The sequence below is a fragment of the Staurois parvus genome, unplaced genomic scaffold (genome assembly GCF_062004578.1).
Source record: "Staurois parvus isolate SC_StPar_1 unplaced genomic scaffold, SC_StPar_1.0 ptg000199l, whole genome shotgun sequence".
NCBI classification, from domain to species: Eukaryota; Metazoa; Chordata; class Amphibia; order Anura; family Ranidae; genus Staurois; species Staurois parvus.
Window position 1 is genome coordinate 657,357 of NW_028317995.1, and position 27,079 is coordinate 684,435.

At 44.9% G+C, this 27,079-nt stretch overlaps 1 protein-coding gene across 1 annotated transcript; it reads left to right on the top strand.

Annotated features, from left to right (window-relative positions):
- The first annotated feature begins 744 nt into the window (after window positions 1–744).
- On the top strand, window positions 745–27,079 carry NGDN (neuroguidin). Its single transcript, XM_089678164.1, has 10 exons — window positions 745–838; window positions 20,412–20,471; window positions 20,593–20,664; window positions 21,442–21,579; window positions 22,682–22,819; window positions 22,931–23,048; window positions 23,622–23,790; window positions 23,925–24,078; window positions 26,292–26,352; window positions 26,478–27,079. The coding sequence occupies exons 1-10, from the start codon at window positions 824–826 to the stop codon at window positions 26,495–26,497; spliced, it is 945 nt and encodes a 314-aa protein (XP_089534290.1). The 5' UTR covers window positions 745–823; the 3' UTR covers window positions 26,498–27,079.

Consider the following 27,079-nt stretch of genomic DNA (forward strand, 5'->3'; position numbering starts at 1 on the left):
TGACAGGTAACCGCTCCCACTTCCGGTCCAATCGCCTAGGCGATCGGAAGCGGGTGTCCTCCCTCCCTGTAGTTTTTTGTGACACGTGACAGGTCCCAGAAGACTACAGGACCATTCCTGAAGTGCAGCGCTACTTGCGCATACGCAGTGGGCACCCGGCTGGGAAGCCGCAAGCTATCACAGCTGGGTGCCCACACTGAAGATGCCAGCGACTGGAATACAGGACGGCCGGGGAAACGGGATGCAGGGGACACACCGCGGGACTGAGGGACAGGTAAGTGGCTGTTTTTTAAAAGTCAGCAGCTACAGTTTTTGTAGCTGCTGACTTTTATTTTTTGACAGGGTGAGTGGAACTCCGCTTTAAGCAGCACCACAGGTAAACTTGTAAACCCTACTGCTGGAGTAACAGGCCACCCTACAGTCTGCACTTTGCCCACGAGAGGGCGCTCCAGTGAAACAAGTGGCGGATTCAGAGAAGACAAGATTTTTAGAAATTGTTCTCACATTTCTCCCGTCCACCTTTACCTTAATCACCGAAATCTCATCTCCTTAACAAAAGCTCTTACATTGGAACTGCTGGCATTCTTATTTTTATAAACTACACGGTTGAAATCACTTGACCACAGTAATAATGGCCGCCTGAGTTTCTCTTTTCCCGCCGTACGTGCAACCCTTTACTGATTGGTGACGTATACTAGAAGGCGGCTGGTAATTGGCGAAAGTTTTGTACAGCGGTTTCCGCTTCCGGAATCGGGCGCAGAGGGAGGAGTTAACCCTTGATGCCCGCCCCCTTGGTCGAGTTTCTGGGGATGCATGGTGAGACATGGCCAGTGAGGAGGTGAGTGGTTAGTAGAAGCACGTGTGGCATTGTGGAGTGTTCTTATGTAGGAGAGGCGCTCTTTGTATGAGGAATCACTGAGGTCTCTCGTATTCGGTTATGTAGGGAAATAGTCGCTGTGTTATCAGTATGTATGATGACGGCTCCCCCTTCATGGCGGTTATTGTTGTAGCCAGGAGTATAAACAATTGTATTCCAAGTAGATGTAAAGACACTCACTAAAATGTTATACAGCCATTCATGTGCTCATCTCTTACTCAGTGACATGGGGGCTGGAGGTGGACCTTTGCATGTCTTTATCCGGTCCTTGGGGCACTATGTGTCTTCTATGAGGGACTATTCCTGCCGCTGACACCGACAATTCTCCATAATTACTGACACCAGTGATACAAGGAACTATTCCTGCCACTGACACCAACAATTGTCCATAATTACTGACACCAGTGATACAAGGAACTATTCCTGCCACTGACACCGACAATTCTCCAGAATTACTGACACCAGTGATACAAGGAACTATTCCTGCCACTGACACCAACAATTGTCCATAATTACTGACACCAGTGATACAAGGAACTATTCCTGCCACTGACACCAACAATTGTCCATAATTACTGACACCAGTGATACAAGGAACTATTCCTGCCGCTGACACCGACAATTGTCCATAATTACTGACACCAGTGATACAAGGAACTATTCCTTCCACTGACACCAGTAATACAAGGAACTATTCCTTCCACTGACACCAGTGATACAAGGAACTATTCCTTCCACTGACACCAGTGATACAAGGAACTATTCCTTCCACTGACACCAGTGATACAAGGAACTATTCCTTCCACTGACACCAGTGATACAAGGAACTATTCCTTCCACTGACACCAGTGATACAAGGAACTATTCCTGCCACTGACACCAGTGATACAAGGAACTATTCCTGCCACTGACACCAGTGATACAAGGAACTATTCCTGCCACTGACACCAGTGATACAAGGAACTATTCCTGCCACTGACACCAGTGATACAAGGAACTATTCCTGCCACTGACACCAGTGATACAAGGAACTATTCCTGCCACTGACACCAGTGATACAAGGAACTATTCCTGCCACTGACACCAGTGGTACAAGGAACTATTCCTGCCACTGACACCAGTGGTACAAGGAACTATTCCTGCCACTGACACCAGTGATACAAGGAACTATTCCTGCCACTGACACCAGTGATACAAGGAACTATTCCTGCCACTGACACCAGTGATACAAGGAACTATTCCTGCCACTGACACCAGTGATACAAGGAACTATTCCTGCCACTGACACCAGTGGTACAAGGAACTATTCCTGCCACTGACACCAGTGGTACAAGGAACTATTCCTGCCACTGACACCAGTGGTACAAGGAACTATTCCTGCCACTGACACCAGTGGTACAAGGAACTATTCCTGCCACTGACACCAGTGGTACAAGGAACTATTCCTGCCACTGACACCAGTGATACAAGGAACTATTCCTGCCGCTGACACCGACAATTGTCCATAATTACTGACACCAGTGATACAAGGAACTATTCCTGCCGCTGACACCAGTGATACAAGGAACTATTCCTTCCGCTGACACCGACAATTGTCCAGAATTACTGACACCAGTGATACAAGGAACTATTCCTGCTGCTGACACCAGTGATACAAGGAACTATTCCTTCCGCTGACACCGACAATTGTCCAGAATTACTGACACCAGTGATACAAGGAACTATTCCTTTCGCTGACACCGACAATTGTCCAGAATTACTGACACCAGTGATACAAGGAACTATTCCTGCCGCTGACACCGACAATTGTCCATAATTACTGATACCAGTGATACAAGGAACTATTCCTGACAATGACAATTGTCCATAAATACTGACACCAGTGATACAAGGAACTATTCCTTCCACTGACACCAACAATTGTTCATAATTACTGACACAAGGAACTATTCCTTCCACTGACATCGACAATTATCCATAAATTACTGACACCAACATTACAAGGGACTGTTTCTCTCCTGACACCAACAATGAGGCATAATTCCTGCCACTGACACCAATGATACTAGGAACTATTCCTTCTACAGGTGAAACTCGAAAAATTAGAATATCGTGCAAAAGTTCATTTATTTCAGTAATGCAACTTAAAAGGTGAAACTAATATATGAGATAGACTCATTACATGCAAAGCAAGATAGTTCAAGCCGTGATTTGTCATAATTGTGATGATTATGGCTTACAGCTCATGAAAACCCCAAATCCACAATCTCAGAAAATTAGAATATTACATGCAATCAATAAAACAAGGATTGTACATAGAACAATATCGGACCTCTGAAAAGTATAAGCATGCATATGTACTCAGGACTTGGTTTGGGCCCCTTTTGCAGCAATTACTGCCTCAATGCGGCGTGGCATGGAAGATATCAGCCTGTGGCACTGCTGAGGTGTTAAGGAAGACCAGGATGCTTCAATAGCGGCCTTCAGCTCTTCTGCATTGTTCGGTCTCATGTCTCTCATCTTTCTCTTGGCAATGCCCCATAGATTCTCTATGGGGTTCAGGTCAGGCGAGTTTGCTGGCCAATCAAGCACAGTAATCCCACGGTCATTGAACCAGGTTTTGGTGCTTTTGGCAGTGTGGGCAGGTGCCACGTCCTGCTGGAAAATGAAGTCAGCATTCCCATAAAGCTCGTCTGTGGAAGGAAGCATGAAGTGCTCCAAAATCTCTTGGTAGACGGCTGCGTTGACCCTGGACTTAATGAAGCACAGTGGACCAACACCAGCAGATGACATGGCTCCCCAAATCAACACAGACTGTGGAAACTTCACACTGGACTTCAAGCATCTTGCAGTGTGTGCCTCTCCATTCTTCCTCCATACTCTGGGTCCTTGGTTTCCAAATGAGATGAAAAAGTTGCTCTCATCAGAAAAGAGGACTTTGGACCACTGAGCAACAGACCAGGTCTGTTTTTCTTTAGCCCAGGTAAGACGCTTCTGACGTTGTTTGTTGTTCAGGAGCGGCTTGACAAGAGGAATACCACATTTGAAGCCCATGTCCAGGATCTATCTGCGTGTGGTGGCTCTTGATGCACTGACTCCAGCCTCAGTCCACTCCTTGTGAAAGTCCCCAACACTTTTGAATGGCCTTTTCCTGACAATCCTCTCCATGCTGCGGTCATCCCTGCTGCTTGTGCACCTTTTTCTTCCACACATGTGCCTTCCACATAACTTTCTATTAATGTGTTTTGATACAGCACTTTGGGAACATCCAACTTTTTTTGCAATTACCTTTTGAGGCTTTCCCTCCTTATGGAGGGTGTCAATGATGGTTTTCTGCACAACTGTCAGGTCAGCAGTCTTTCCCATGGTTGTGATTCCTACTGAACCAGACTGAGAGACCATTTAAAGGCTCAGGAACCCTTTGCAGGTGTTATGGCTTAATTAGCTGATTAGAGTGGGACACTTTGAGCCTAGAATATTGCACCTTTTCATAATATTCTAATTTTCTGAGATTGTGGATTTGGGGTTTTCATGAGTTGTAAGCCATAATCATCACAATTATGACAAATCACGGCTTGAACTATCTTGCTTTGCATGTAATGAGTCTACCTCATATATTAGTTTCACCTTTTAAGTTGCATTACTGAAATAAATGAACTTTTGCACGATATTCTAATTTTTTGAGTTTCACCTGTACTTCCACCAACAATGAGGCATACTTCCTGCCACTGACACCAATGATATTAGGAACTATTCCTTCTACTTCCACCAACAATGAGGCATTATTCCTGCAACTGACACCAATAATACTAGGAACTATTATTTCTACTTCCTAGTGATACTAGGAACTCTTTTTTCCACCAACAATGAAGCATGATTCCTGCAACTGACACCAGTGATACTAGGAACTATTATTTTCCCTATCACCAAGGATACAAGGAACTATTCCTCCCACTGACACCAACAATACCAGGAACTATTCCTCTCACTAACACCAGGGAACTATTCCTCCCACTGACATTACAAGGAACTATTCCTCCCGCTAACACTAACAATGAGGCACGATTCCTGCCACTGACACCAGCGATACAATGAACTATTCCTTCCACTTACACCAACAATGAGGCATAATTCCTGCCCCTGACACAAGTGATACAAGGAACTATTCCTTCCACTTACGCCAACAATGTGGCATAATTCCTGCCACTGTTACCAATGATACTAGGAACAATTCAACTCACACCAATGATGGGTGTTTTTCCTCCCACTGACACCAACAATACAAGGAACCATTCCTCCCACTGACACCAGCGATACAAGGAACTATTCCTCCCACTGACACCAGCAATACAAGGAACTATTCCTCCCACTGACACCAGCAATACAAGGAACTATTCCTCCCACTGACACCAGCAATACAAGGAACTATTCCTCCCACTGACACCAGCAATACAAGGAACTATTCCTCCCACTGACACCAACAATACAAGGAACTATTCCTCCCAGTGACTACAAGGAACTATTCCTCCCAGTGACTACAAGGAACTATTCCTCCCAGTGACGCCAAGGATACAAGGAACTATTCCTCCCAGTGACGCCAAGGATACAAGGAACTATTCCTCCCAGTGATGCCAAGGATACAAGGAACTATTTCTCCCACTGACACCAGGGATACAAGGAACTATTCCTCCCACTGACACCAGGGATACAAGGAACTATTCCTCCCACTGACACCAGGGATACAAGGAACTATTCCTCCCACTGACACCAGGGATACAAGGAACTATTCCTCCCACTGACACCAGGGATACAAGGAACTATTCCTCCCACTGACACCAGGGATACAAGGAACTATTCCTTCCACTGATGCCAAGGATACAGGGAACCATTCCTCCCACTTACAACAACAATGGGGCATTTTGCCTCCCACTGACACCAACAATGGGCCACTTTTCCACCCACTGACCTCAACGGTACAGGGAGCCATTCCTCCCACTGACACCAACGATACAAGGAACTATTTCTCCCACTGACACCAACGATACAAAGAACTATTTCTCCCGCTGACACCAACGATACAAAGAACTATTTCTCCCACTGACACCAACGATACAAGGAACTATTTCTCCCACTGACACCAGGGATGCAAGACACTATTCCTCCCACTGACACCAGGGATGCAAGACACTATTCCTCCCACTGACACCAGGGATGCAAGGCACTATTCCTCCCACTGACACCAGGGATGCAAGACACTATTCCTCCCACTGACACCAGGGATGCAAGGCACTATTCCTCCCACTGACACCAGGGATGCAAGGCACTATTCCTCCCACTGACACCAGGGATGCAAGGCACTATTCCTCCCACTGACACCAGGGATGCAAGGCACTATTCCTCCCACTGACACCAGGGATGCAAGGCACTATTCCTCCCACTGACACCAGGGATGCAAGGCACTATTCCTCCCACTGACACCAGGGATGCAAGGCACTATTCCTCCCACTGACACCATGGATGCAAGGCACTATTCCTCCCACTGACACCAGGGATGCAAGGCACTATTTCTCCCACTGACACCAGGGATGCAAGCCACTATTCCTCCCACTGACACCAGGGATGCAAGCCACTATTCCTCCCACTGACACCAGGAATGCAAGGCGCTATTCCTCCCACTGACACCAGGAATGCAAGGCGCTATTCCTCCCACTGACACCAGGGACGCAAGGCGCTATTCCTCCCACTGTGACCAGGGACGCAAGGCGCTATTCCTCCCACTGTGACCAGGGACGCAAGGCGCTATTCCTCCCACTGTGACCAGGGACGCAAGGCGCTATTCCTCCCACTGTGACCAGGGACGCAAGGCGCTATTCCTCCCACTGTGACCAGGGACGCAAGGCGCTATTCCTCCCACTGTGACCAGGGACGCAAGGCGCTATTCCTCCCACTGTGACCAGGGACGCAAGGCGCTATTCCTCCCAATGTGACCAGGGACGCAAGGCGCTATTCCTCCCACTGTGACCAGGGACGCAAGGCGCTATTCCTCCCACTGTGACCAGGGACGCAAGGCGCTATTCCTCCCACTGTGACCAGGGACGCAAGGAGCTATTCCTCCCACTGTGACCAGGGACGCAAGGAGCTATTCCTCCCACTGTGACCAGGGACGCAAGGAGCTATTCCTCCCACTGTGACCAGGGACGCAAGGAGCTATTCCTCCCACTGTGACCAGGGACGCAAGGAGCTATTCCTCCCACTGTGACCAGGGACGCAAGGAGCTATTCCTCCCACTGTGACCAGGGACGCAAGGAGCTATTCCTCCCACTGTGACCAGGGACGCAAGGAGCTATTCCTCCCACTGTGACCAGGGACGCAAGGAGCTATTCCTCCCACTGTGACCAGGGACGCAAGGAGCTATTCCTCCCACTGTGACCAGGGACGCAAGGAGCTATTCCTCCCACTGTGACCAGGGACGCAAGGAGCTATTCCTCCCACTGTGACCAGGGACGCAAGGAGCTATTCCTCCCACTGTGACCAGGGACGCAAGGAGCTATTCCTCCCACTGTGACCAGGGACGCAAGGAGCTATTCCTCCCACTGTGACCAGGGACGCAAGGAGCTATTCCTCCCACTGACACCAACGATACAAGGAACTATTTCTCCCACTGACACCAACGATACAAGGAACTATTTCTCCCACTGACACCAGGGATGCAAGACACTATTCCTCCCACTGACACCAGGGATGCAAGACACTATTCCTCCCACTGACACCAGGGATGCAAGGCACTATTCCTCCCACTGACACCAGGGATGCAAGACACTATTCCTCCCACTGACACCAGGGATGCAAGGCACTATTCCTCCCACTGACACCAGGGATGCAAGGCACTATTCCTCCCACTGACACCAGGGATGCAAGGCACTATTCCTCCCACTGACACCAGGGATGCAAGGCACTATTCCTCCCACTGACACCAGGGATGCAAGGCACTATTCCTCCCACTGACACCATGGATGCAAGGCACTATTCCTCCCACTGACACCAGGGATGCAAGGCACTATTTCTCCCACTGACACCAGGGATGCAAGGCGCTATTCCTCCCACTGACACCAGGGATGCAAGGCGCTATTCCTCCCACTGACACCAGGAATGCAAGGCGCTATTCCTCCCACTGACACCAGGAATGCAAGGCGCTATTCCTCCCACTGACACCAGGGACGCAAGGCGCTATTCCTCCCACTGTGACCAGGGACGCAAGGCGCTATTCCTCCCACTGTGACCAGGGACGCAAGGCGCTATTCCTCCCACTGTGACCAGGGACGCAAGGCGCTATTCCTCCCACTGTGACCAGGGACGCAAGGCGCTATTCCTCCCACTGTGACCAGGGACGCAAGGCGCTATTCCTCCCACTGTGACCAGGGACGCAAGGCGCTATTCCTCCCACTGTGACCAGGGACGCAAGGCGCTATTCCTCCCACTGTGACCAGGGACGCAAGGCGCTATTCCTCCCACTGTGACCAGGGACGCAAGGCGCTATTCCTCCCACTGTGACCAGGGACGCAAGGCGCTATTCCTCCCACTGTGACCAGGGACGCAAGGCGCTATTCCTCCCACTGTGACCAGGGACGCAAGGAGCTATTCCTCCCACTGTGACCAGGGACGCAAGGAGCTATTCCTCCCACTGTGACCAGGGACGCAAGGAGCTATTCCTCCCACTGTGACCAGGGACGCAAGGAGCTATTCCTCCCACTGTGACCAGGGACGCAAGGAGCTATTCCTCCCACTGTGACCAGGGACGCAAGGAGCTATTCCTCCCACTGTGACCAGGGACGCAAGGAGCTATTCCTCCCACTGTGACCAGGGACGCAAGGAGCTATTCCTCCCACTGTGACCAGGGACGCAAGGAGCTATTCCTCCCACTGTGACCAGGGACGCAAGGCGCTATTCCTCCCACTGTGACCAGGGACGCAAGGCGCTATTCCTCCCACTGTGACCAGGGACGCAAGGCGCTATTCCTCCCACTGTGACCAGGGACGCAAGGAGCTATTCCTCCCACTGTGACCAGGGACGCAAGGAGCTATTCCTCCCACTGTGACCAGGGACGCAAGGAGCTATTCCTCCCACTGTGACCAGGGACGCAAGGAGCTATTCCTCCCACTGTGACCAGGGACGCAAGGAGCTATTCCTCCCACTGTGACCAGGGACGCAAGGAGCTATTCCTCCCACTGTGACCAGGGACGCAAGGAGCTATTCCTCCCACTGTGACCAGGGACGCAAGGAGCTATTCCTCCCACTGACACCAACGATACAAGGAACTATTTCTCCCACTGACACCAACGATACAAGGAACTATTTCTCCCACTGACACCAGGGATGCAAGACACTATTCCTCCCACTGACACCAGGGATGCAAGACACTATTCCTCCCACTGACACCAGGGATGCAAGGCACTATTCCTCCCACTGACACCAGGGATGCAAGACACTATTCCTCCCACTGACACCAGGGATGCAAGGCACTATTCCTCCCACTGACACCAGGGATGCAAGGCACTATTCCTCCCACTGACACCAGGGATGCAAGGCACTATTCCTCCCACTGACACCAGGGATGCAAGGCACTATTCCTCCCACTGACACCAGGGATGCAAGGCACTATTCCTCCCACTGACACCAGGGATGCAAGGCACTATTCCTCCCACTGACACCATGGATGCAAGGCACTATTCCTCCCACTGACACCAGGGATGCAAGGCGCTATTTCTCCCACTGACACCAGGGATGCAAGGCGCTATTCCTCCCACTGACACCAGGGATGCAAGGCGCTATTCCTCCCACTGACACCAGGAATGCAAGGCGCTATTCCTCCCACTGACACCAGGAATGCAAGGCGCTATTCCTCCCACTGTGACCAGGGACGCAAGGCGCTATTCCTCCCACTGTGACCAGGGACGCAAGGCGCTATTCCTCCCACTGTGACCAGGGACGCAAGGCGCTATTCCTCCCACTGTGACCAGGGACGCAAGGCGCTATTCCTCCCACTGTGACCAGGGACGCAAGGCGCTATTCCTCCCACTGTGACCAGGGACGCAAGGCGCTATTCCTCCCACTGTGACCAGGGACGCAAGGCGCTATTCCTCCCACTGTGACCAGGGACGCAAGGCGCTATTCCTCCCACTGTGACCAGGGACGCAAGGCGCTATTCCTCCCACTGTGACCAGGGACGCAAGGCGCTATTCCTCCCACTGTGACCAGGGACGCAAGGCGCTATTCCTCCCACTGTGACCAGGGACGCAAGGCGCTATTCCTCCCACTGTGACCAGGGACGCAAGGAGCTATTCCTCCCACTGTGACCAGGGACGCAAGGAGCTATTCCTCCCACTGTGACCAGGGACGCAAGGAGCTATTCCTCCCACTGTGACCAGGGACGCAAGGAGCTATTCCTCCCACTGTGACCAGGGACGCAAGGAGCTATTCCTCCCACTGTGACCAGGGACGCAAGGAGCTATTCCTCCCACTGTGACCAGGGACGCAAGGAGCTATTCCTCCCACTGTGACCAGGGACGCAAGGAGCTATTCCTCCCACTGATGCCAAGGATACAGGGAACCATTCCTCCCACTTACACCAACAATGGGGCATGATTCCATCTACTGACAACGATGATGTACCTTGCCTCCCACTGACACCAATTATGAGGTATTGTTTGCTCCCACACTATGGCATTTTCTACTCCCACTGACCATACTCCAGCCCCCTTAAAGTAAAGTTTGGAGCCCCCTTCTCTTGGTGAACACATAACACAAATGTGGGTTTTGCTGTACATATACATCCATAGCAGCCTGAGGCTGTGTGCTGAGAACACACTCACGGTATTCTCACAGTACACTAACCCCAGATGTCACCAACCACTGTCGGTCAAGGCTTCTGATCAGGTGCCTGATCATAGGATCACTGTGAAAGCCAATCACAATAGCTATGAGAGCCAATCTCAAAAAAACTTGCATGTGGAGGACCAGAGGAGGGGTGGAGCAGAGGGATCAAGTTATATAGGGTGAAGATTCGCTTTAAATCTGCAGCTCTCAATAACACCGTTATGCCAACAATACACATATATGAGTTGGGTGGGCATTGTATTGTTCTGAGGTGCACTCCATCAGCACCTACAGAACTGTGGCTGAGCTGTCACTGACACCTCATGGTCAACTACCGACAGTCAAGACCCGCCTGCCTAATCATTGTCCTGCTGCTCAGTTGCCACAGCTCGTGTCCTACGTCATCTTCCTTTCCTCATGTCATTAGGAGTCAGCTGTCTCTTCCAGGCTCTTGCAACCAGCTCACACTGACGTATGCCAAGCCTACCCACCGGCTGCTTTGAGTCCCTGCTCCTGCAGCTTCCTGAAATATAGGATGGTAATATTGGAGGCTGCAGGGACATACCATTTTTGCCCAAGTAAGAATGGGGTCGGTGACAGAAAAAAAATTTTTTTTTTTTTAAAATGTAAACCGTCAGGAGAAACTGTCTTTTACTTTAAAGAGGGGTAGTGCAGGTAGGTAAAGTCATTTGGGGGAATGGAGGTTTACTTTAACCAAATCCGGACACTTTAACCCCCTTCCTGTCCAGGCCAATTTTCAGCTTTCAGTGCTATCACACTTTGATGACAATTGCACAGTCATGCAACACTGTACCCATATGAATTTTTTAGCATTTTTATAAGACCGATAAAGATTTATTTTGGTGGTATTTATTCACTGCTGGGATTTTTATTTTATTTTGCTATGTAAATGAAAAAGTCCAAAAAATTAGAAGAAAGTGTTTTTCTTATAAAATTTTGCAAATAAATAATATTTCATCATACATATTGGCCAAAATGTATTCTGTTATCTTTTTAGTAAAAAAAAAAAAAAAACCCAAATTAGTTTATAACCAAAAATTATAATTTTTAAACACTTTTTTTTTTTACATTTTTATTGTATTCTTATATTATTTATTTATTTTTACATACTGTCACCCTAGCAGTACAGTGTCACCATGGTGACACTGTACTACTTGGGGGGGTGTGATGAAGGTTTTTTTTTTTTTTACAATGATTGCTTTTACACCCATAAAGGCTGTAAAAGCAATCATTTCTCCTTCTCTCAAGCTGCATCCTTGCAGGCATTGAGAACTACTGTGTGAGCTGTGATTGGACACAGCTTGTCACATGGTACAAGGCTGTTGTGAATAGCCTTGTACCATGTGACCGCTGTGATCATTCACAGATTTCACACGTAGTAAGCAATGATGTCATTGCTTACTACTCTGCATGTGATCACTGATTGGTCAATCAGTGATCACATGATCGGGACCTCGCACAGAGGTCCCGTTCGACAATCAGTGTTCCACTGTGTCCCAGGGAACGCGCACAAGCAGGGGGCGGGGAGGCTGTTTATAAACGGCCACCCAACCCTGCACTGCCACCGTCCGGCTGTTTCTGTACAATGGCCAGACGGGAGGTGGTTAAAATATAACCTGGTGATCCTGCCTTGAAGGTGTTTGTTCAGGAACTTTATATTTATTGGGTGACAATGCTGTGTTTCTGTCTTCCAGTTGTATTCTGGGATTTGTCACCCTATAACGTGCTTCCAATGGTGACAAGTGGCCATATCAGCACATTTTAGGCTAGGTTCACATCTATGAATGTAAAATTGTGCATTTTCCTTACATTGCTAGAAATATGCTGCTCTGTAGCAGATGCATGGGGGTGCCATTAATTATTAATGACGCCCCCTCACATCAACAAACATGCGCACCAAACCTCATGGTTCCACATAATAAAGGGTCAGGACCTTTCTTTGCACTTCTCATGGGTAGGGCAGCCCATTGAAATGACCAGGCTGCCTTACACCTGACACGTGCACACACAAAATTGGAACCAAGGTTTAAGCAGGCATGTTCACTGTTGGCACCATCAGGAATCCCACCCTGTGAAATGACATGCAGTCATCACTGAAGTGCTTGCATGTAGATAGGAAGAGGCTGCAGCACTGAGATGTAACAAAGAAGGTGAAGGCAACTAAACCCCGGACCCTGCATTCACTATATCTGGTCTCCCACAGTACACACAACATGGAAATGCAATGTTCTTTATTGTACATCATGGGACACAGAGCAGGCTATTCATGACTATGTGGGTTAAATGCCACCTATAGGTGAATGGACACTGGCCAACCAATCGGAGATGAAGTTTTCCCCTATATAACCCCTATGCAGAAAGTACTTCAGTTTTTTTTGCCAGTGTCTGTAAGGTGGATGGTCACTGAAATGTTTCATGTGCTCTTGGAGCATACCTAAAGGTCCATAATGGCTCTATTAGAGAATCAGGGACTTTAATCGGATCTATTCGCAAAGCTGTTAGCCAAAATGGATGCTACCCAAGCCTTGCTGAATAAGGAGAAGAATCCAAGGGGTTTTGCCTGTAATGCAGCCTTACGGTGCTGGACCCTGCATAACGGAACCCTGTGCAGTATAATATTGACCAAGGCACTTTCCGGTGGGGTGCTGTACAGGTCTGAGGCAGTGGCCCCACATACTCGGGGACCGAGTCCTTGAAGCTGTGCATGACAAAGCCCAGCATGATGAGTGAAGGTTCGACTCGTTTTATGATTGAGTCCTGCAGCGGGAACGGTAAGCTTACATTTGCAGTATTTCTGTGAAAAATCTGACTGGTCATTCTCCCAGTGGCCATTGGGGACAGTGTGCGGTGTGGTCTGGCCAGGCTATGGTCTGTGTGTCTCTAAGGGAGTATTGGGCTGCAGTTTCACCACCAGCCATTAGAGGTCATGGGGGCCGCTCTCTATAGCCTACACTTTTTCAGTGGAGGCAGGAAGTAGATGGGTGGCTGTTTTAGCTTGTGTTTGAAGTCCCATGTGGCTGGCGGTTTGTGAGGCTCCTGAGAGGTAGCAGGGACACGGAGCGGTCTGTGGCTGGATGATGATGTGTGGGTATTTCCTAGGGGAGTTGCATGACGGCACATTATTTTACACTGCATAATCCTGGGGATAGGGGGTGTAGAACTGTTTCCTGATACCCCTGCTGGGGTATCGGTGTATTTAAAGTAGTTGAGTCTCCAGAGTAGCTTAGATTCTATCTGCAGGAGCTTTCATTTAAACTGCACTGAAGCAGCATGGAGGCTGCATTCAGGCCAAATTTGATACATGTGTTTGCCTAGTATGAAGTCAAGTGCAGTTACTTTTGACACAGTTCTTTGAAATAATACACTTCTAGAAAGCGGGGCAGTTGCAGCAGTGTACAGTGCCTTGAAAAAGTATTCATACCCCGTGAAATTTTTGACATTTTGTCATGTTACAACCAAAAACATAAACGTATTTTATTGGGATTTTATGTGATAGACCAACACAAAGTGGCACATAATTGTGAAGTGGAAGGAAAATGATAAATGATTTTCAAAATTGTTTACTAATAAATATCTGAAAAGTGTGTCGTGCATTTGTATTCAGCCCCCCTGAGTCAATACTTTGTAGAACCACCTTTCGCTGCAATTACAGTTGCAAGTCTTTTTGGGTATGTCTCTACCAGCTTTGCACATCTAGAGAGTGACATTTTTGCCCATTCTTCTTTGCAAAATATCTCAAGTTCTGTCAGATTGGATGGAGAGCGTTGGTGAACAGCAATTTTCAAGTCTTGCCTCAGATCCTCATTTGGATTTAGGTCTGGACTGTGATTCCAACTGCATTCAGACATGCATACCTAATGCATAAATTGCATTCAGACATGCATACCTAATGCATAAATTGCATTCAGACATGCATACCTGATGCATAGACTGCATTCAGACATGCATACTGAATTGCATAAAACTGTATAGGTACATGCATATTTAAGCTGCATACTAATATGCATAAACTACATACGTACATGCATTCTTAAATGCGTTCTTGCATAAACTGCATATTTGTACTTTGGGGGGGGGTTGTAAAAAACCCGCTAAAAGCCGCAAACGCGGCTAAACGCTAATGCAAAACTGCTACAATAACTCAAGTTTTTAACGTGACTTTACACAGCTAACACTACCAGTGTTATTAAAATGCCCAGTGTGCATGGAGCCTTAGATTGCATAGTTACAAGTGTACTTGTGTGAACTAAGTATTGTATAATCTGCATACTTACATACCTGTGGAGCTGCGCGGCTGCAGGCTTGCTTGTCTGCGTGATTGCTTAACTATAGACTAACATTGCTATGATCCTGCATCCCTGTGGGACTTCATAGTTAGGTGACAATATAGTTGCTACATCATTGACTGACTTAAAGGGCCCCAGAAGGAGAGGCAGCCGAGACGCAGATGAGCCGCCCTCAGTTCCATTGGACTTGGGGAGGGTAATCTGGCAGTGTTTGCATGTCACTATAGACCAACTGATGTCAGGTGTATCTGGGTTTGCAGCTATTCCTGATGGTGGAGTTGGGTTGTGTCCAGGTTGGTTGTCCCACTGGCATTAGGGGTAGATGCACTGGTAATTCCTTAGGGACCAGTTCCCACTAGTCTCTTCCCCCCGATTCAACTATTGCCATGTCCTTTGCGCAGGATCTGGGAGGAGGTAACATTGATAATAGTGGTAGCCCGGCCTAGCCCAGGAGGCCTTGATACACCAACGTGGTGTATTTGGCAGGGGACGTTCCTTCCAGTCCACCCAGACCTATTATCTTGGCTCCAACAATGTATCTTGCTTCAAGGTTGCTAGGATTGAAGGCTTGACTATATTAAGCCCAGGTCTGGTGTTGACCACCAGGAAGCCGGCTTCAGGGAGCTTCCATTACAGGACCTGGAAATCTGACTTGCCTGGGATGAAGCCAGGTAGTGGCATCCTCAGAAATGTGTGATTAAAAGATTTATTTCCATTTTTCCTATCAGGAGGAGAAATGGAATTGACCTTAAATGCCATTTAGGGTCATATTTCGGCTCCATTTTTTTTTTCCCCAGAAACCGTTGTTTCTCACTCCTTGATTTATACTTTGTGCAAAATATAACACAGGTTACAGGCCAGGTTTCAGCATTTTCCAGAGGCCATTGCATCTCACTCTCTAGTTCATACCTTTTTGCAAGGAGTAATGCATTTAGCTTCGTCTCTTAGGCTACCTTTATGTCCTTGGGACTTGAACTTGGTCTTGGAGGTTTTGCAGAGACCACTGTCTGAGCCCATTTTGGAGATTTTGCTAGTCCTGTTGGCTTCTGTCCTTCTGGCTTTTGTTTCTAGGGGCAATCATTTCTGCAAGGTTGTCGGAGCTGTCAGCTCTTTCTTGTAAAGAACCTTTCCTGGTTCTGCATCAGGATAAGGTGGTGGTGTGACCTCAACCATCCATATTTTATTTTTTTTTTTAACCAAAGGTGGTTTCTAGTTTTCATCTCGGTCAGGACATTGCTTTGCCTTCACTCTTTCCTGAGCCTCTTTCAGGAAGAGAAAGATCCTTAAATACCTTGCATATGGTACGCACTATAAGGGTCTTCCATAAATTGACGGCACAGGTCAGGAAATCGGATGCTCTTTTTGTGCCGCCTGGTGAGCCCAGGAGGGGGCAGGCGGCATCCAAAGCAACTATTTCACATTGGATCTTTCAGTTGATCATTTAAGTCTATGGCTTGAAGAGTAAGGTCCCACCCTTTCTGGTGAGAGCACACTCTACCAGGAGTGTGGGGACATCTTGGGCGATCTGCCATCAGGCATCATTTGCTCAGATTTGCAAGGCCGCTACATGAGCTTCAGTTCACATGTTCACAAGGTTCTACCAGGTGGATGTGAGAGCTGCAGAGGACTTTGCCTTTGGCCACAGCGTCTTGAGGACTGCTGAATAGGTCTTGTGGTATTGTTGGCGGTAGCTATCATGGTGTCACTTTACCCTCGAGATTTCTTTATTATTTTCAGACATCCCACATACTCATGAATGGCATGCTCTGTGTCATGTGATATACGATAAAGAAAATTGGGTTTTTCCTGCATACATACCTGTAAAAATCAATTTCTTGGAGTACATCACTTTCTGGAATTGCAATGCTTGCTACAAAAACTGAAGTACTTCCTGTGTAGGAGGGGTTATATAGGGGAGGACTTCCTCTCTGATTGGTCGGCCAGTGTCTGTTTACCTATAGGTGGCATATAACCCACATAGTCATGAATAGCCTGCTCTGTGTCCCATGCTGTACTCTAAGAAATGGATTTTACAGGTAAGTATGTAGAAAAAATCCAATTATTTTAGTAAATATAAACTGCTTAATACCTTTTCATATCTGCAGTATATAGCAGTCTTGTGACCTCTATCAGTGTCTGGCTGAGCACTGGTTAAAGCTTGTAGGAGGGGTTTTCTTTCTCCCGTGACTGTCCTATGAGGCTGCAGGACCCCTGACCCTGCGTTTGGACTGTGCCGATCATATGCACCCTCCCAACAAGAAACTCTAGCGATGCACACCAAACTGAGCATGTGCAGCTTGCCCCCAAGGCGCTTTTCTATCAGCAGATGGATTGGGGACAGTAGAAGGGGAGGATCAGAGAAGACAGGATAAAACAGCCTTTTTACACAATGGAGAGGATTAACCTGTTAGGTTCCACAGTGAATATAACAAGCATGCTGTACCACATATACAGACTGCTGGGGGTTTAGTAACACATTAATAAAAGAAAAAGACCACTGTTTAGGATACAGTGTTTTAGCAAACGTAAGGGTTTGTATACTCTTGCAGCCAAGGGTAGGGGGTGATAAAAATAGGTGGTTAAGCCTCCCCTTCCCCTTTTTAACCCACGTCATTGCTCAGTTTCCAAAAGGCTGTTTCCCTGCCTCTTGTGATAGTGCTGGGCCCACACTCAGTCTTTCTTTAAGTATGGGCAGGGGAGCGACAGAAAAGTGACTATATGCTGAAGGAGAGAGTGACTTTTAATAGGACCTTGCAGCAAAAGGCAGCATATTGCATGGCAAGATTTGGGATCCTAAATCCAGGAACTCCCAAAAAAGATTGAGATGCCACTCTTCCCTAGGTGCATAGTATAAGGTAAGTATTTTATTTTTCTGACTTTATTTTTCCCCACAGCATTTTTGTTTTTTAATCACAACACATTTTCATATGATGTAGAGGGGTTTAAAGTGGTTCCAAAGTGAAAACATTTTTGTACCTTAATGTATTCCCTGTATTAAGGAAAAAATGTTTTAGGACTTGTTCCTTCCTTCCCCTGTAAACTCTTTTCTCAGTTCCGACTTGATCCAGTGCTGTGCCTGGCTGCAAGCTTCTCTCCTCTTTTTCTCTTAACACAGAGACTGACAGGCATCAGTGGAATACTTTGGCTCCTGCTGCTGTTAGTCAAATTCAGTGAGGGGAGCAGATCTGAGCTGCACTGTGTGTCTATTGATGCACGTAACATGGCTCAGGATTATGGGGGCACTCTGTGCAAAACCATTGCACAGAGCAGGTAGGTATAACGTGTTTAATATTTTGAAAGAAAAAAAATCTCAGGAGCCTTTACTATGACTTTAATGTGTTGAGCAGATGGTGCCTTTCAGGGAAAGGACAGCTTTAATGCAAACTTTACTTCAGTGCGACTGACACCTAAAATAAAAATGTAAACTAATGTTTTCTGTTAAAGGGAGGTGATAAATATTCACCTTTCCCTCTGTCTGTGCCACCAAGCTCTACTGTATTGAAGAGCGTTGAATACAGTGGAGGTCAGCGGTGGGTGATGGCAGCATTTACCATCATCTTTAGAGGAGACTTGGGTTTTCATTTTTATTCTGGCAACAGAATCTCTTCTAATCTGGGAATCTAAGTGATGCACACAGATTTATGTGAGGTTAACCTAAAAAGCAGACAATTATCCCTCCCCCCAAAAATTACAGTAATTAACCTATCCTCAAATCAGTAGGAAACCTCTTTAATTGGTGTATGCAGAAATCTATTAAATAACCCATACAATAAGTCTTATATATTTATAAATATATATTATAAATCAACCTTTTAAAATACTAATCAATTTTCCTAATTATTTTGCAAATTTAATCAATGAAAATGATGGGTAATTAAATTATTCTAAAAAGTGTAGCATTCATTTATGTAGAGTAGAAGTGTTCCACTTCAGTAATTGAAATGTACAATTTGGCTCTTTTTTTCTTTCCTAAAAGCAGGAATATATTAAAGCTGTGTCTTTATGTGTATCATCAAAGAACAAAAAGAAACAAAAAAAGCTGCGCAAATAGTGAATAAATGAAAAAAGCTGCTGGCAAGACAATCAGGTCAATTGTATACAAATATTCTAAATAAATTGCCGCGCTCAAATGTCGCATCTAAGGCAACCATATAAGTGATAATATAAATAAGTCCAAATGTGAAAATAGTCCCAGTGTATTGAACCATGCATTAGATCACCACGTATCTTCACTATGATTAGTGCTCCACCACCAGAAAATGGTAGGACTCTTACCTGAACATGGACCCTTATACAAGAGTCGAATACGCATGAGAATATATCCACCGAATCCCTCAGAATTGGAGGAAGTATGGTACTGGATGGAAATATCGCCTTAAATTCCTCTCCATTGTTAATCTCACAATTATACCTCTCAGTATGACCGTGCAGAGAAAGACAAAGGGGTGACCATCACATAAAACTATAAAACACGTTTATTGACTAAGTATTGCACTCACATTCAGATAAACAGATCAGCACTGTGTACAGAGCATTCTCAGATCCTGGGAACAGGTACACTTCCTGGTGTTAGAAAGCAGCGTGTAGACGTCCAGTGTACAAGCGTTTGCGACTCTTGTATAAGGGTCCATATGTTCGGGTAAGAGTCCTATCATTTTCTGGTGGTGGAGCACTAATCATATTGGAGACACGGGGTGATCTATTGCATCGTTCAATACACTGGGACTATTTTCACATTTGGACTTATTTATATTATCACTTATATCAGGGGTGGGCAACTGTGGCCCTCTAGCTGTTGTAGAACTACAAGTCCAATGAGGCATTGCAAAACTGACAGTTATAAGCATGACTCCCAAAGGCAGAGGCATGATGGGACTTGTAGTTCACCAACAGCTGGAGGGCCACAATTGCCCACCCCTGACTTATATGGTTGCCTTAGTTGTGACATTTGAGTGCAGCAATTTACTTGTATGTATATCATGTTGAGGTGGATTTGAAATCTAAATGGCTCCATTCCATAAGTGACCCCACAGTATAGCCAAAAATACTACAGATTGTTCTGGCAAATTTGCGATTGTAAAAATTAATACAAAGAAATTTCTTTCTTCCTCATTTTTTGTCCAGCCAGTCCAAAGCAAGGAAGCTCAATGACACCATACCTTTAGTATACATCTATCTGGAAACCATAGCAAACTTATGACCATGAAGCGGGGTTGGGGGTCCAGTCTTTTATAGTATAACATCTTCTACAGTTTATTACATATTGGCTTTATTGTGGAGTATAGGTCCTCTTTTGCAACATTGAATTTTGCTCAGAAAGTGGTGGGGCTTAAATTTAAACATTTTTTTTCTAGGATATAGTTTCCAGAGATCTGTCCGCAGCGACAACTTTGATTGGAACATTGCATCAGCAGGTAATATACTTGAGAAAAATATTTCTCATTATCAGCAATAATTTATTTGATACTGTATCTTTTCCCACAGGCTTCTTTTAGGTTTATGCTTTGTCATTTAAATTGTTTGTTCCTATTACAGATCACTTCTGTCACAACACATGTGCAGAGCTTAATACAGAAGATTCGCAATGGAACGTACCCAACGGAAAAAGTGAGAGAGAAGAAATTACTTTCTATATAAATTAAGTTGAAGAAAATTTGCTAATTTTTTCAGTCAGATGTAGTATTTCATCTTAAAATTGGTCCTTGGGAAGATTACTTTAGGTAGAATTCTTTTTGTATTTTTAGGCTAGATTCTCATCTGTGCGTGTGGTGCTGCTAGAGGACCCGCACATATAACAGCAGCCGCAACCACCGTCACAAATGCGGGACCCACGGGCTGCTGTCATTAATCCTAAATAACTTGAAATCGCAACTGTACTGTCAACCGCGGTTCCCGTGTGGACTGTGATTTAAAAAATCGTGCAGGAACGTCTTTCCTGAGTGTCCCAGGGCACGGCATCCCTTTGAAATGAATGGGCTCCCGTGCCCACGCAAATTGCGGCCTGCATGGTTGCACAGGTGTGAACCAAGCCGTGGGGATGATATCACTTCTTCAGCTAAAATGTCAGGCCAGATTGTGACATTTCCCACATCATGTCATACACATTATGATAGTTCCTTCTGGCACGTCTTGCAGATGCAGTCATCACTTGGTAAAAGAGAAAAAAATCACCAATGATACTAGAAACAAGTTATATTTTATTTTAGTGTGAAGGGTCTTGCGTAGCAAAGTAGAAAGTGGAGATATTAGCCATAGCTAGATAATGGTAGCTATAATCTGTGTAATACTTCTGACTCATGAGTCATACGAAATGTTTCCTTATTGTGGCTGTGTGAACAGCAGTGATTTTGCAGCTGTATACTTACATATTGAATTACTTTGCAGGGTCTGAGCTTCCTGGAATTGAAAGATCAGATGCTTGTGATGTATATGCAGGATCTTACATACCTTATAATGGAAAAGATTCATGGGAAATCCCTAAAAGAGAATCCAGCCATCATGAGGCTGGTGGAAATGCGCACAGTGAGTCGGCAAAGAATATGATTTATCAAATTGCATGATGCATTTTTTTGTTTTGTCACATGGGGTCCATGTGAAGGGTCACCAGTTTTATTGAACAGAACTTTTTAGCTTAAATGACTTGCATGGCTTGAAGACCTATGCTGTTGTGGTATCATTTCTATGGTTGAGTCTGTGTTATGGTTATGTCTGTTTTAATGGTGAGGCGGACTGTCATTGCTATGCTATACAACAAAGACTTTTTAAAATCCATTCAGAATCATTACATGCTATGTAAACATCAAATATACTTTCTTCTAACCTAAATGATAAGCTTAAGCTGGAAAAGAGTTTTCAAGAAAGTAAGCTCCATAGTATTGTAACCTTTAACAGGGTGTCACTTCAAATCTGTGTGGAAATCGCAAAAATGCCCACATCGCTGTTCAATGCAAATGCATTTTGGGTGCATTTTTAAATAATGGCACAATATTTAATGGGTGAAGATGGTTTAAAGAAAGTAATACTGTAGTTTTATACCTTCATCATATGGTTGTTTTCATAAAAGGGATGTTTACAGTCAAAAGAATTTAAATGTTTATTTTAGATGCTTTGTAGCAGTCCTTCTTTTTCAACTACTTGACTGTGAAAAGCAGAGGGACACAGTTTTTTTTTTTTTTTTTATGACATAGCAGACCTTTTGCACCATCCCATAGTCAGTTAATCACTGATGAACAACAGCAGTCACTATCTTGGGGAAGAGGTAGTCACAACATATTTACTGTAACCAGGGCTACTGCAAACTTCAAGTTGGTAACAGCCATGGTAAGGGCACATTGACTGGTCTTTCAGTGGTTAAACAGTGATTCCATTTTGTAGTGCTAACCTGCATGAATCCACATAAACACATCCATTGCAAGCTTTGAGTCTTCTTGGTGTATTTAAAAATGGGTGTATTTAAAAAATGACAAGAACAATTCTTTGCATGCTTTCTGTGGAATTCTAGGTTTACAGCATGTTAACAAATTGTCAGCTTTGCATTTCAAACATGTTTGTAAAAATTGCATGATATTCAGTGTTTTACTGAGTACTTTCAGAGAAGGCGTTTAGAGGCCTCTGTATTTCATAGGTGTTGGAGAAAATGCGTCCTGTTGATCAAAAACTAAAATACCAAATCGATAAGTTGGTGAGAGCTGCTGTGACAGGAAGCCTTGGTGAGAACGATCCTTTGCGTTTCAAACCCAATCCTCAGAATTTGATGAGCAAGGTGAGGTTAGGATGCTTTTACCTGTGGACACATGCAATACTGCTTCCTCCTTTCTTCAATTGAATACATTTAGTGATTGCTTTTTTGTTTCTCATTTTTCCACAACTGCAGTTGGAGGAGTCTGATCAGGGAGACTCAGGAAGCGACGAAGATGCAGGTGGGGAAGGCAAGAAGTCCCAGGGCAGGGTGAAAAAATATGTGCCCCCACGACTTGCACCAGTTCATTATGGTAAGAAAAAAAAAGATTTTGTATGGTCTTAAAAGGATAAGTTCGCCTTTCAAACATATTATGTATTCCACTCGTATTTAGGGTGGAACATGTATCATGTTCCAGCAAATTCCTCTTCTCCCCCCTGCTGTGACAGCAGGTGGAGGAATCCTCTCCCTGCACCTCCTGTCACAATTCAAAAACAGCACGGCTGTGCAGGGCTCCTCCCACACTGCCACATCATTCATTTACAGTGTTCTGGGAATGAATGAACTACAAGTTCTCAATGACCTACGACGGTGCTGGTTAGCACTCTCGTAGTTCGTTGATTCTTCCTGCAATTTAGTAACTATCTGCCCATACGGGAAGGGAAAATCAGACAGCTGACAGAGTCTGCAGGAGCCTGGCAGACTCACCCGCAAACAGCTGATCGCGGGTGCATTGCTTTACAGCATTGTTTAAAAAAAAAAATAATAATTTTTTAACCTGCAAAAAAAGTTACATTTATTATTTTTCATAAAAGGTGAACTTATCCTTTAATGTAATCCTGGGGAAAAAAGTTTTTCTATGCCCTGACTTAAAACCATCTTACAGATGACACCGAGGCAGAGCGGGAGCGCAGGATCTTAGAGCGGGCCAAGAAACGAGCTCTCAGCAGTTCTGTAATTCGGGAACTGAAAGAACAGTACACTGATGCCCCAGAAGAGATCAGAGAAGGCCGAGCTTATCATATGATGACTCATGAAAAAGAGGAGCAGCATCGGTCAGTAGCATGTGTAGGCTACTGTCTGCACATATAGTTGGCATTGCAGAAATGGTGGAAAACATTGTTGGCTTTTGCATAAATAAAAACCACAATAAAAAAAATTAATCGTTGATTTCTTTTCCTTTCCTAAGTACAAATTATGAAGAGTCCATGATGGTACGACTGAATCTGACAAGAAAAGAAAAGGCTCGTAAGAAGAGAACACTTGCCATGACCTCCCAGCTCAATTCTCTTACACACTTCACAGACATCAGTGCCCTCACTGGAGGAGATACCAGGACCGAGGTGAGATGAGGAACATGCAGAGTTCTTGGTACTAAGAAGAACCGAGTATTAGTATTTCATTTTGTGGAATACATTTACAGTGTGTCACCAAACACTTATTAAGTAAAGTTAGAGTTAGTGTGTTTTATTGTTTTTATGGACTAATAAGGTAAAATGAGATGTGCATGTATATGATGCTGTTTTTCAAAGAAAATAAGAACAGTTATAGTTAGGATTTCATTCCCTCTTCCAAAGCAGCAATAAATCTTTTAATGTCCTTTTCCTTTTAGGGCTTCTTGAAGATTAGAATGGGGTGGGGAGGGGGGAGGTTGAAGTAATTTTTTAAAGTGCACCTCTCCTTTTAAGGAGCATCCCTTGTGCTGCATTGCATTTTAAAAACTTATGTAAAAGGGTGCTGAGCATGTGTTAGCAATTGTATGAATAAATGTGCTGGTTTGTGTACACTAGGAGACTGTGCCTTGCACTTGTTAAGCTCTCTTGCTGAATCATACATGTAAGAAAAAAGATTGAATCTAAATCGTAAAGGCTAAATTCATCTTCTGTAGCATCTTACACCCATATTTAGAATGTTCCATGACCTCGTATCCTTACCCTTGTGACAGCGGGCGAGGGATCCTTTCCCTATACCTACTGCCAGATTTCAAAAACCGCGTCATTTATTCACTGGAATCTGTAAATGAGAGAACTACATGTACTGTCTGCCACCAAGAGTTTGACACTTCCACAGTTTTTTAATAGAAATCCTGTACAGAGGTATGTGCAGAAAGCTGTAACATCTGCAGGAGCCTGAGATTGCACCTACAATCCACTGGTTATGGGTGCAATGCTCTGCAGGCTTCTGAGAAAAACATAATAAAGTGGAACTTGATTATTTTTAATCAGTGTGCTGCTGGCATTAGTAAATAGAAAAATATATTATATTATCGTATGTTGAATTTTTGTTTACATTTCTTCAGTTACTTCCTGGTTTCCAGGCTTAGGCAAATGATCTCACACATCCCAGAAATCTTTAGGAGGGGAGGAGGGGTTACTCAGCTAAGCACACCTCCTGTATGCATGCCTGAGCTAAGATCAGATGGATTTCAGGAAGTAAATGCTACATGAATCAAATACTCTTACTTAAGTTGGCCATGGCCAGAAACGCTAGAAAGTGTTTGTTTTTCAAAGTGAATTTTTAGCAAAATAAAGCATGGAGACATGGATGTATTGATGAGTTTGCTTTGAATTTAAAAGCAAATTAAATAGCATTTTTGGTTTGTGGTGCTCAGATGCAGTGCAGTTCTGCTTTAAATGTTTTTAACCACTTGCCAACCGCGCTATAGCCGAATGACAGCTGCAGCACGGTTGTCCAGTTCTGGGAGGGCATCATATGACGTCCTCCCAGAACGCACGTCCCCAGCAGCACGCACCCAGCGATCTCCATGATCGCTGTGTCCTACGGACACAGCTGATCATGTGGTGTGGTAAACGGCAAATCATAGCGGCCTTTTACCACATGATCAGTTGTGTCCAATGACACAGAAGATCACCGGGTAAATACAGTTGCCGGTTATCGGCTACACTTTCCTCACGATGTCACAGCGTGAGGAAAGTACTGCCGATAACCAGCAATTGTCAGAGAACAGATTGGCACTGATGATCAGTGCCCAGCAGTGCCACCCACCTGTGCCCAGCAGTGCCGCCTATCAGTGCCCATAATTGCTGCATATCAGTGCAGCATCATCAGTGCCGCCTAGCACTGCCCATCAGTGCTGCCTATTCGTGCCACCTCATCAGTGCTGCCTATCAGTGCAGCCTCATCAATGCACATCAGTGAAGGAGAAAAATTACCTGTTTGCAAAATTTTATAATAGAAACAAAGAAAAACTCTATTTTTAAAATTGTTTGCTCTTTTTTTGTTTATAGCTCAAAAAACGCTCAGTGGTAATTAAATACCACCAAAAGAAAACTGTGTGAAAAAAATGATAAAAATTTTCTATGGGTACAGTGTTGCATAACTACACAATTGTCATTCGAAGTGTGACAGCGGTGAAAGCTGAATATTGGCCTGAGCAGGAAGGGGGTATAATTTCCCGGCAGGCAAGTGGTTAATTACCCTCAAAAACGTGCATTTTTTTTTTCAAACGGTGAACTTCTCTTTTAAACTTTTATTTGTTGCTAGTAAGTTGCTTTAAATATACACTAAATGCTCTTCTAATGTCTTTTTGATATAGGACCTTATCCCCTCAGTCAAGAAATCAAGAAAAGGACTAAAGAAAGGAAAGAAGAAGAAAGGTAACTTCCTTTGCTTGAGCAGTATGTTTTCATTGTGGCACTTTGTATTTCTATAGGTGAGTTTGTTGTCTGTTGATCTGATTATTCTCAGCTGTGCAACTTACTTCTCTCAACACTCTTTACAGGGTTCAAGAAACGTCGCTGAAATAGGATCACTGTGCAGATTGTGACTGGCCAGCAAGAACATGTATTGTCTTTATTTCTGAGGAACTCTGGTTACAGAAGAATTTCCACTCTGTATATTTACTCTAAATTTTCAACCTTTTATTGTGGAATATGTGGTGCACTTATAGATGTTGCGAAGGACAGTTCCAGTTGCTGTAACTTTCAACTTCGTGGTCTTGTGGATTCCAGATAGCAGTGCAACGACTAATGCAAACAGGACCCCATATAGTATAATAAGTGAGGGGTCGTGGAGTTTTTGTTAATTTAAAAAGGAATATCTGAGCAAGTAATAAATTTCCACTATAAATGTTTTATTTTTTTCTTCTTGTGGACCCAGAATATCCTTGTTGTTGTAAAACTATCTGTCCTTCGTTATAAGGAATAATTTCATCTACGAGTTAAAAATTATGTTGATAAATGCTAACCAGGACCTAATTTTATTAAGTGTTTAAAAGAAAGCATTATTAGAAAATTGAAAACTGTGTCCTCAGTAAAGTGAGAAAACAAATGGTGCTGTTAACATTATGCTAAGGTCAGAAATAAACAGTTCTGTTTTTTTGTA

Coding starts and splice junctions, on each gene's coding strand:
- NGDN (XM_089678164.1), top strand. Junction 20,665..21,441: donor GAACGTACCCAACGGAAAAA/GTGAGAGAGAAG, acceptor ATTACTTTGCAG/GGTCTGAGCTTCCTGGAATT. Junction 24,079..26,291: donor GAGGAGATACCAGGACCGAG/GTGAGATGAGGA, acceptor TTTTTGATATAG/GACCTTATCCCCTCAGTCAA.